General features: G+C 45.2%; 1 protein-coding gene across 1 annotated transcript in view; it reads left to right on the top strand.

Moving 5' to 3' along the window:
* The first annotated feature begins 7,178 nt into the window (after positions 1–7,178).
* The window catches only part of ERO1A (endoplasmic reticulum oxidoreductase 1 alpha), a 36,247-nt gene continuing 31,647 nt past the window's right edge, over positions 7,179–11,778 (top strand). Inside the window, exons 1-4 of the mRNA XM_075844129.1 lie at positions 7,179–7,366; positions 8,568–8,687; positions 9,473–9,556; positions 11,464–11,502. Coding sequence (XP_075700244.1) covers positions 7,241–7,366; positions 8,568–8,687; positions 9,473–9,556; positions 11,464–11,502 — 369 coding nt within the window. The 5' untranslated portion in view covers positions 7,179–7,240. The remainder of the gene's footprint in view (positions 7,367–8,567; positions 8,688–9,472; positions 9,557–11,463; positions 11,503–11,778) is intronic.

Raw genomic sequence — 11,778 nt, 5'->3', positions numbered from 1 at the left:
TCAGTGTGAACTAGGCCTTATGGTATGTTCACACGTAGGAAATTTTGCAGCAAAATCCGCCGTGTGAACTAGCCCTTAAAATTACTTGAAAGGAATCCGGAAAATGAACCCAGCGGCATGCGGACTGTGCAGGTGAAGCCGAAGACCGTGCATGTCACTTTACCGCTAAAGCGAGGCAGATTCTTTATGCCTGTTTCCACTAGAGGGCGCGCATTTGTTACATAGTGTGTGTGTATGTATGTAATGTATATATACACTTATATTTATGCACTTTGGGTTTAAAATTTGAACGAGAATTTTCAATGTGAGACATCGGTCAATTGGGCTAATTTGCTAAGTTGCAACATGTCATCTGTGCATGTTCCCAAAGTGGATTCACACGGTGCGGTTTTGCCACACTACACAACCCTATGCGTTTTTACCGTGGTATCCATGCTAAGGGTATGTTCACACGGCCTATTTCCAGCCGTTTTTCGGGCAGTCAACTCCCCTAAAAATGCGGGGGCTGAACGCCTACAAACATCTGCCCATTGATTTCAATGGGAAAAAAAGGCGTTCCGTTCCCAGGAGGAGTTTTTAAAAACGGGCGCATAAAAAAAAACGCCTCAAAAAAACTGCATGTTACTCCTTGAGCCGTTTTTGGAGGTGCTTTTTCATTGACTCAATAGAAAAATCGCTACAAAAATGGCCGAAAAAAACGCTGCAAAAACGCAAGTTGCTTAAAAAATGACTGAAAATCAGAGGCTGTTTTCTCTTGAAATCTGCGTCGTATTTTACAGACATTTTTTATTTTAGCGTGTGAACATGCCCTAACTAAAACTGCTGCAAATCGCTGTCAAACCACACCATGTGACTACACCCTTAGGCCTTATTCACACAAACGTGTATTACGTCCGTGATGCGCGCGTGAAAATCACGGACCTATGTTAGTGAATGGGGCCGTTCAGACAGTCCGTGATTTTCACGCAGCATATGTCCTATACTTGGCCGTTTTTCGCGCATCACGCACCCATTGAAGTCAATAGGTGCTTGAAAATCGCGCACGGCATACGGGAGCACTTCCGTGTGACGTGCGTGATTCGCGCAACAGTAGATAAAGAAATGAAGGAAAAAAAATAAAAGCACTTCCTTAATTTCTTTTTCTAGACTTCAAAACCGCGTGTCATAAGGGTGGCATATGCGTGAAAATCACGCAGCACATACTGATGACACACGTAACTGCAACGCGCAAAACGCAGACGTTCGTGTGAATAAGGCCTTAGGACAACTGTTCTGGTAACCGATTGTTGATACAGCAGTCGTGTTGATGGTTCCGATCGCAGTATGTGATACTATGAAATACAGTCCAGAGGAAAATGATTTGCTGTTCATTTATTGATCAGACCACCCCATAGACCGATCGGTGTGACACCTAATGTTGAAGTCCTGACTATGCTCCATCCATATACGTGTGTATTGTAAGTGGCGTTACAGGGAGTGTCGCTTTAATTACTCTTTGTATGGTAATAATTATATATGACTTTACAAATGTTCCATTTTCCTCGTCTCCACACATGAATGTTCTAGTTTCATGCTCCTCTTCAGGTCAGGGAACGGCTTAACAAAAACAATCCAGGGTGCGAAATCCAGCCCTAAAGGTGTCCCATCTCCTGGATCCAATTCTGGTTTTGGTTTAAATGCGTGCAAAATCTGCAATGTGTGAACAAGGACTTGAGGCCCTTTTACACCGGCCAATTATCAGGCATTTATATGAAGGCTCGTTCCCGGTCATTGCCCTGTGTAAACAGGGCATCGATCAGACGACGAATGATCATCGGCTGATTGTATCGTTTATGCAGCGTGAAATATTCTCGTAGTCATGATGGAAATGTATGGGGATGAGCGATCATAGTAACGATCGCTCTTCCCCATGCATGGCTCCTTGTGAAAGGAGCAAATGAGCACCGATCAACGAGCCACCGTACAGTTCTCATTGTACCTACAGGTCATAAGGCTTGAGAGGTTTATGTCACACAACCCCAAAAAAGTGTTAGACCCCCCCCCCAAACAGGACGTGACCTGCTCTGTGAGCGTCTAATGGTCTCGTGTTCTGCTGGTGACCCCCATGAGGGCTCTGCTATATCTGGGCTCACTGAAGGATCCATTAGTTCAGCCCAGGGAACAGCATTAAGAAAATAAGTACAATATTTCACCAGGTAGAAATGAAGTCCTGCTCAGTCACCCTCCCGGCAGCGCTCAGTATCTGTAAATAATTGACGGCAGGTCGTCTGTATCCACCGCTTCTCCTGTTACTTCCACTGTATCCCGGGGCTTTTTACACGTATGTTACCACAAGTATAGAATTAGCTTCACTTCTAATGAAGGTTTCTGCCGCAGGACATCACGCAGGATGTGGGCGCTGACGTGCGCTTCCTGTGTATCCATCTCCTTCACAGATTATAGGTTTGACCAAGGAAAATATGGACATTTATTATACGATGAATGAGAAGTTGTATCTAAGTGAACACTGCGTCTAAATGCTGTTAGGGCCAGTTCACACTGAGTTTTTGACACGTTTTTTTGACGCGCAAACGCGCCAAAAATGGCCATTGAGCGCCGCGGGCATAAAACACCGCAAAATACGCTTTCTCTGCCTCCCATTGATGTCAATGGGAGGTCAGAGGCGTAAACGGCAGAAGATAGGGCTTGTCCCTTCTTTCTCCCAAGAGACGGTTTTACCGCTCGCGGGAAAAAGACGCCTCCGCCTCCCATTGAAATCAATGGGAGGCATTTTTGGGCCGTTTTTGCCGAGTTTTGCGCTGCGCGGTTTCCGCGTCAAAAAACTCTGTCTGAACCCAGCCTTAGAGTAATTATATAAATTGTAGAAATGTTATCAAAATAGATATAGAGATATGTTTTAGGATTCCCCATCATTTGATTACATAGGATAAAGATGATGTCATAAGGAATTCCAAAGTAATGACGACCAGATGCTCTTGAAGGGATTCAAGGAGGAAGAATCTTGTTACCTTGTATAGCAGTGGATTACACATTGTGTACTTGGCATCATCTGATTGGTTAATGTGTGTTAAGTGAAGACATGAACCTATAAATAAACGCTCCGTCCGCAGCCATTTTCGATTTCTGTCCATCAGACCATTGTATGTGCAATCTCTCCCGATCGGTCATTTTTGTGAATTTGAATGAATCCTTGACAAATTCTGGTATCGAGAAAAGGAACTCAAGAATGATGGAGGTCACTCTAAGGCCTTATTCACACAAGCGTGTGCGTTTTGCACGCGCGCGTTGCAGTTCCGTGTGTCATAAGTGTTTGGTGCGTGGCTGCGTGATTTTCACGCATATGCCATCCTTATGACACTCTGTTTTTATGTTTAGAAAAATAAATGAAGGAAGCGGTTTTATTTTTCCCTTAATTTCTTGATCTACTGTTGCGCGAATCACGCGCGACACAAGGAAGTGCTTCCGTGTGCTGCGCGTGATTTTTTGCACCCATTGACTTCAATGCGTTCGTGATGTGCGAAAAACGCCCAAGTATAGGACATGTCGTGAGTTTTACGCAGCAGACACACGCTGCGTGAAAATTACGGAATGTCTGAACGGCCCCATTGACTAACATAGGTCTGTGCGACACGCGTGATTTTCACGCGAGTATCACGGACGTGAAATACGCTTGTGTGAATAAGGCCTAAGGGTCACACGCAGTTTTCAGACGTAATCCGGGCGTTTTACGTTTCGAATTACGCCTGAAAAAACGACTCCATTGCGCCTACAAACATCTGCCCATCGCTTTCAATCGGTTTTACGATGTTCTGTTCAGACGAGGTGTAATTTTACGTGTCGCTGTCAAAAGACGGCGTAAAAAGACGCCCGCGTCAAAGAAGTGCATGTCATTTCTTGGGACGTTTTTGGAGCTGTTTTTCATTGCCTACATTGAAAAACAGCTCCAATAATGTCCGTAAAAGACGCCGCGAAAAACGCCAGTACTTGCAAAAACGTCTGAAATTCAGGAGCTGTTTTCGCCTGAAAACAGCTCCGTAATTTCAGACGTATTTTGCTACTGCGTGTGAACATACCCTAACAATGCTTACGTTGAAGCTCCCGGCATATACATAAAATAAATCCATAACCCCCAATTTACTGGATGCCCGGTCGGTATGTGTCAGCAGAACATTTTTTTTTACTGTATAGGAAAGCATAGCGGACTGCTCTTTCATATACAGAGGGCCACCGCAAAAAAAGTATACTGGCAGTATGTTTTTTTGTTTTACAATGAAATCCTATGGGTGACAGATGTGTCGTAAATGTATACCACAAATGCTGTGTATACAGAATCTGTCATGTGTGATTCTGGCTGCTGAGCCCGTGTATCTAAACCTATCAAGTGTGATACTGTTGGCAGAGCCAGTGTATCTAAGCATTTAAAGTGTGATACTGTCGGCTAATCCTGTGTATCTAAGCCTATGATGTGTGATACAGGGACATAATGCCACACAGCACTACATGCCCCATCATCTGTTAGTGAATTACGGGATAGCGCCGGATGACTGGATCAGAGACGGGACTGGCCCTGTACGCACTGAAGAGATGGAAGTCCTGTTTACAGGAGGAGTTGCCTTTTTGTTTGCAGCTGAGGTGGATGGGAATCCTGCACGTAGACTCGTGATTCAGCCGCATGCAACATCAGGTAACACATGGATGATTCATATTCTTCAGCGCTATTATTACCAGTATACTTATCACTACGCAGTGAACGTGATGATGGAGAAGCGGCCATGTGCCAGAAACCACCAATGGCTGCAAAATTAGATTGTTAGCCCATTGGGGGACAGGGACTGATGTGAATGATGACCATCTCTGTAAAGCACTGCGGAATATGTCGGCGCTATATAATAAACTGGTAATTAAAAATATCTGGTATCAGAAGTAGATACTGTGTATCTATAGGACTCCATCTTGAGTATTTATTTTTTTACAAATAAACACCCCAAAAAAATTCTAAAAAATAAAGTGTCACATTCTCTACAAATATACGTAAAAAGAGGGGGTGTATCATCACAAGATTAGGCAGATCTGCCATACAGGAGTCTGGGAAAGTGGGGTGGCACCCATTATGGCTACAACTAGGCTGAATCCACATTTGCTTTTAGGTCCTGTTCACACAGAGTTTTTTTGCAGGCAGAAAAGTCTGCCTCAAAATTCCTTCAGGAATTTTGAGCCAGATTTTGACCTGCCTGCACTCTTTGCCGCGTTTTCCGATCTCGGCCATTGAGCGCCGCTGGCAAAAACCGCTGCCAAAACCGCTCGTTCTGCCTCCCATCGATGTCAATGGGAGGTCGGAGATGGAAACGCCCGAAGAAAGGGCATGACGCTTCTTTTTTCCGGGAGCGTTTTTTTCTGCTTGCGGAAAAAAACGCCTCTGCCTCCCATTGAAATCAATGGGAGGCGGTTTTGGCGCGGTTTCCGCATCAAAAAACGTGCCAAAAAACTCTGTGTGAACAGGGGTGAAGGGAAACCTCCCCAAACTTTTCCATTGGAGCCGTTTCTCTTATCATCTGTAAAGGGATCCATTCCTGTTTAGTGGATAATGATGAACTGGAGAATGGATTTCCTGGTGATTTTTATGTATTTTTTGGGGTATTTTTAGGGGAATATATTTAAACGGAGCCTATATGGTAAAGCACAGAGGCCGTAGGGCGCCCTGGTCTGCTACATACAGGCTTCGTCGTGTGCTGTATGTATGGAGATAGACTGCCATAGAAGCAAAACTATGAATACGTCCGTACATACGGAGTCCGATGGAGCATGCCACCATTTTTTTCAGAGAGAAGACCCGTCATATAAAATCAGAGACATATAGGGTATGTTCACACGCACTAATTACGGACGTAATTCTGGCGTTTTTGCCCCGAATTACGTCCGAAAAATGCGGCTTGAAAGCGTTGACAAACATCTGCCCATTGAAAGCAATGGGCTGACGTTTGTCTGTTCACACGAGGCGTATATTTACGCGCCGCTGTCAAATGACGGCGCGTAAATAGACGCCCGCGTCAAAGAAGTGACCTATCACTTCTTTGGCCGTAATTGGAGCCGTTATTCATTGACTCCAATGAAAAGCAGCGCCAATTACGTTCGTAATGGACGCGACGTTCAAGCGCCTGCACATGCCGTTACGGCTGAAATTACGGGGATGTTTCCTCCTGAAAACATCCCCGTAATTTCAGCCGTTACGGACGCTGCCGTGTGAACATACCCATAGAGGTACAGCAGAGGCCCCAGGCACCTCTATGGCAGTCCTATTACTACTCCTAATTCAAAGGCAATAAAATAGTAATAAGATATTGAATAATATTTTTCTGACAAGTCATAGTGACATGTTAGAAGTTTTGATCGGTGGGTGTCCGAGCACTGAGACCCCCACCGATCGCAAAAACGAAGCTGCAGAAGTGCTCGGGTGTGCGCTGAGCCGTTTTGTTTCTGATCGGCTTTTCACGATTGAGCCGGTACACCGCTCTGAGGAAAGTCGAGCGCTTCTGCCGTTTGCACACGTTGTATAATTTGATGCGGAAAATCTTCATCAGAACTGCAGGTGAACACAGGTAATTCGACAGGTGAAATGCGAACTTCATACTGCGGGTTTGAGGCGTTTTTAGTTTTGTTTTTTACCGTTTGATGCGGAAATATGTGCCGTCTTTATGCTGTGAATTTTGGTGCGTTTTTTTTTTTTAAACTTGTCAGATAAAATTTTGAGAGGGAAACGTGAGATAAATTTACACCTCCGGTCAATTTATGTGTGGAAAAATTCTGCAAAGTAGATGAGATTACTTGACATCTCGTATCTTTTGCTGGCACTGCATTACCCTGCAGGAAAATGCGCAAATAATACGCATGTGGCCTGAAAACTGCGCCCCAGTAGGTTGCTATGGGCAACGACAGTTTTTCCCTATGATTTCATGTCTGTATATGTCTCCGTCCACCTGCCCCTTTACACGTATTGTTTATTTCCCAGCAGCCATTGTTTTATTGTGGTCACATTGGAAACATGAATGATGATGCAATGTCTCCTGTCATGAGAGGATTCCCCCCCATCACCCAGCGGCGGCGGCGAGGAGTGGGCGTGGCGTTCGTTTGTTTATAGACACGTGCCGGTCTCTGCACACGTTTACGTCACCCGTGACGTCACGGAGTTCCCGCCCCCCCCCTGCCCAGGGCCACTTCCGGGTTCGGCTGAAGCTGGTGAGTGATGCTGCTGCAGGGAACCAGTGTGGACATGAGATCCCTCATCCTCCTCACCGTCCTGTGCTGCCTGCTGCCATGGGGGGCACACCAACACAGACCAGGCTCTGCTGCCCACAGCTGCTTCTGCCAGGTGAGAGGTGCCAGCTCGGTGGGCATTCACAGCAGGGGGGGGTGCTCTATTCCCTTATTATATATGCAATAATTAAAATATTGCAGCCTTTGTTCATTTCCTGATTGGTTGCTCTGGTCAGATGGCAGAATGCATCATATAGTGACCTCTCTAGTATTGTGACTTGCTTATTGGGCGTTGTACCTGTCACATGATGTGACTTTTGTATGATTCAAGCCGCCCGACTTTCTCTTTTAACTTGGAGATCTATGGATGGCGATATTGTCAGATGGCACATAAGTCGCAGGCAGATGCAATATTTTTGGCTTTGTTGTGGATACATATGGACTTGTTTTATAAGGTGGAATTTAAGAAAAAGTGCAATGGTAAGGTAAAGCATGGTGGATGATGTACACGGCTTGTTTATAATGGGTTATGACAGGTAGATAGATCTGCTTGGTTATGTGTTGATACTTTGTTGCTCCTAGTCTCCCGCAGGGATAGATCTCCCTGGTTATAGAGTGATACTTTGTTGCACCTGTATTGTTGAATTGCCAGGAAGATTTTCTTGAAAATCTAGTCTAGAAAATCAAGATGACATCCACTATAGGAGCTGGAATGGCTGCTGTTGTCACTTTTTGAAAACATAGAAGGTGCAGAATGTAACAAAAAGACTTTATGGCTCAAGGCTGCTGTATAGAAATATTATATCTGTCATTTATAGGGCTATTCCCATCATAAACATGTCCGTAGGATACAGAGCTGGATCAAAGGTGGGGTAAATAGGGCATTTACCATATGGCCTCTGTTATCTAGTGGCATCAAACTGCCCGTCTCCACTATGTACCACCTAAAACGTGCGTTTAGGTTCATGGGCATCAAAATCATGAAGGAAGAGGCTTCCATCTGGTGTAGACCCTCCCCGGGTATATTATATGGGCACTGTATAGCACAGTAGGATGGTATTATTTAGGCATTGTATGGTTATGCGGGTAGAGCATGATGTTGACCGTGGGCCCTGACACAATGCTTTGCTCTCACAGGATATGGGGGGTACAATTTCTGGGACTTCCCAATCTCTAGAATGGGGGGGGTCCTGTGTCTCTCACTACTAGTTCCTGATGGGGAAGTGAAGTTGTAAAACTTGTGTAACGCTCGGCCGGATGATGCAGTCATTTCGCAGCTACCACCAGTTCTCCTACACTTGTTGTTTTTCTTCTAGGTTGCCGGGTACCTTGACGATTGCACGTGTGATGTGGAGACTATAGATGAATTTAACAACCATAATCTTTATCCCAAACTACAAAAACTACTGGAAACAGACTATTTCAGATACTACAAGGTAATTCATAAGATTTTTTTATTATTTTTTTTCACATTCATTGGTGCGTCTCTCTGCTGACAATCCGGCACTGCTGTTCTATTGCTGCCAGATTAAAGAGTAAGGCCCCATGCACATGACCGTAAAATCGGCCGTACGGGCCCATACATTTCTATGGCCGACGGACACCTTCTCGTATGTCTAAGGGAGGGTGTCCGTACCGTAGAAACCTGCCGAAAAAAATAGGACATGTCCTATTTTTTTTATCTTATGGACCGTTCTCCTATACTTTATAATGGGAGCATGGCTCGTAAAAACGTCCGACTGTCCGCGGCCGTCCGTGACCAGAATTACGGGTCATAATAACGGGCACGGTCGTGTGCATGAAGCCTAATTGCACTTTTGCCTAACTTTTGATATGTCCTAGAGACATCAGAAGGTTTGATTGGTGGGGGTCTAGGTCCTGAGACACCCACCATCGCTAAAATGATGGGACAGAAGCCCTCAGCTGAGCGCTCTGCACCTTCGGCTGTAATTGGCGCTACTCCCCCCCCCCCCCTGACTGAAGGGCTCACATAGAACGTCTATGCGCCCGTCTTCAGCCTAACAAGGAGCGTCAATCACAGACTTCTGCCCCATCATTTCAGCGATGGTGGAAGTCTCAGCACCTGGACCCCCACCAATAAAAACTTCTGACATGTCACTATGACATGTCAGAAGTTTGTTGAACGTTTTGTTACCCTCTAATCTTGGTGTTATAATTCATCTCCGTAGTGTCAATGAAATAACGTGTTTTTTATGTGTAGGTAAATCTAAAGAAGCCATGCCCGTTCTGGAAAGACATCAGCCATTGTGGAATAAGAGACTGTGCTGTGCAGCCTTGTCCGACGGTAAGCACTGCCGCCTGCCTTTGTTCTCCGGTGTGCGCCGTCCTGCAACTTGATTGCTTGCAAATATCTCTGTGTCATAGTGATGAGATGTCATGTGATCACATTTTTGGAGCCTGTCCAAACCCTTCTAGTTTAACAGCTGGAAAGCCATAGGTTTTATAGACCTGATCTAATTCTCCATTTGCCTGATTCACTTCCGGGTAGGAAACCTTTCACTTACCAGCTGCTACCGAGCTGAAACCTCCCATGGGGAATTATAGGTTAGCAACAGCTGGAGAGAAGCGGCCGACACGCAGGTGATCATGTGTGATGGATGTCCGCAGACGCACCTGTAAAGAGAGAGCACTGGGTGCTTATAATTCTGCACTTGTATCATGATTCAAGAGACCTAAAATGTTGTGCTTCATGCGGCGTAAGCCTTATAGCTCCAACTCAAATGTCCGCATGAGGTGCACCAGGTTAACCATGTCCATCTTGGTCATATACATTGGTCATTGTTAAAAAGAATGTTGTTTTTAGGTCTAAAATTCTGCGCTGAATAATTTCTTAATATATCTTTATAGCTGTCTGAGCTCAGTTCTCATGATAACAGAGCTTCAAATCCCCTGCATAGCCATAGAGTTAAATAATAAAATTCTCTCTGCTGGCAGTCACCACTAGGGGGAGCAAACTGCATACTGTTTATACAATGAACCAATTAAGGGGTTTCCCAGCCAATAAAAATTGATGGCCTATCCTCAGGATAGGCCATCGATAGCTGATGACTCCCGGGACCCCCGCCGATCAACTGTTTTGAAGGGGCCGCAGCGCTCGTACGAGCGATGCTTCCCCTTAGTTTCTTCTTGTTCACTGTGAATCTTCAACACGCATTTAGCGGGGATTCACAGGTATTGCAGCCGCCTTCTCCTATTCACTTCAATGGGAGAAAAGGCTGCGATACCTGTGAATCTCCACTAAATGCGTGTCGAAGATTCACAGTGGTCAAGAAGAAATTAAGGGGAAACGGCGCTCGTACGAGCGCTGCGGCCCCTTCAAAACAGCTGAGAGTCGGACCCTGACCCATGAGCTATTGGGTCCTGAGGATAGACCATACATTTTTACTGGCTGGAAAACCCCTTTAAGGCAGTAAGCTCTCCCAAGTGGTGGCATAATTTTTGGGATTTGGAGCTCTATCAGAACATGGAGCTCCAACTGCTGTAAATATATATTCGGTAATTAATCAAATAAAATGGTATTCAAGGGTGGACATTCACTTTAAGTCGTCGTTGTACTATAATTACAGTGACTGCAACGCAACTAAAATATTTTCCCATGGGGAGGGGATGTCCAGTACCATTATAATAAAAAGTCAGACATGCTAACTTTACAATAACTTGCAGGCGATGCTATGTTGCTGTGCAGACCTACCAGAGCAGAATTAAAAATGGTTTAGGTCCGAGCACCAGAGCGGCTGAAAAATATGCAACCTTATGGATAGGTCATCAGTATGATTGGTGGGGGTCTGACAACCAGACCCCACACCGAGCAGCTGTTCTGGCTGCCTCCGGGCACCTGATGTTATGCAGTGGTCGGTGCTGGAAGCAGAAGACACTGGTCCCAGTATAGCGGCTGTGCTGCACTATTCAAGTCAATACGAGCAGAGCAGCGCACGGCCGCTATCGGTGTACGGAGCCATTTGCTTCCAGCACCAACTCCTGCATAACTTCCTGTGCTCGGAGGCAGCCACGACAGCTGATCGGTGTGGGGTCCGGGTGTTGGACCACCACAATGATATATCGATCACCTATCCTGCGAATAGGTCGTCCATATGAAAAACCGCCCTATGTCCGGACAACCCCTTTAATCTGTCTGTTGTGACTGGATTGTTACTGATTTATTATGTATTCATTTTTATTTTTTAATCTTAGGATTCAGTTCCGCTTGGCATAAAATCTCCTGGATTTAAGGTTAGTTTTAATTGTGTTGGAAACGATGATATTCCTTTAATCCGGTAACGTAGAGACTCTTTTATATATCGTAGATCTGTGCTGCAAACAATTGCCAGGCTAAGGCCTCATGCACACGACCATAAAAACACCCGTTATTAAGGGGCGTAATTACGACCCGTAATAACGGGCTCATAGACTTCTATTTTCCACGGGTACCTTCCCGTTTTCTTACGGGAAGGTGCCCGTGCCGTTGAAAAAGGTAGAACATGTCCTATTTCTGGTCGTAATAACGGC

Source organism: Rhinoderma darwinii, chromosome 12 (assembly GCF_050947455.1).
Source record: "Rhinoderma darwinii isolate aRhiDar2 chromosome 12, aRhiDar2.hap1, whole genome shotgun sequence".
Lineage (NCBI taxonomy): Eukaryota > Metazoa > Chordata > Amphibia > Anura > Rhinodermatidae > Rhinoderma > Rhinoderma darwinii.
The sequence above is the reverse complement of the archived record's forward strand: the minus strand, read 5'-3'. Positions and strand labels throughout refer to the sequence as shown.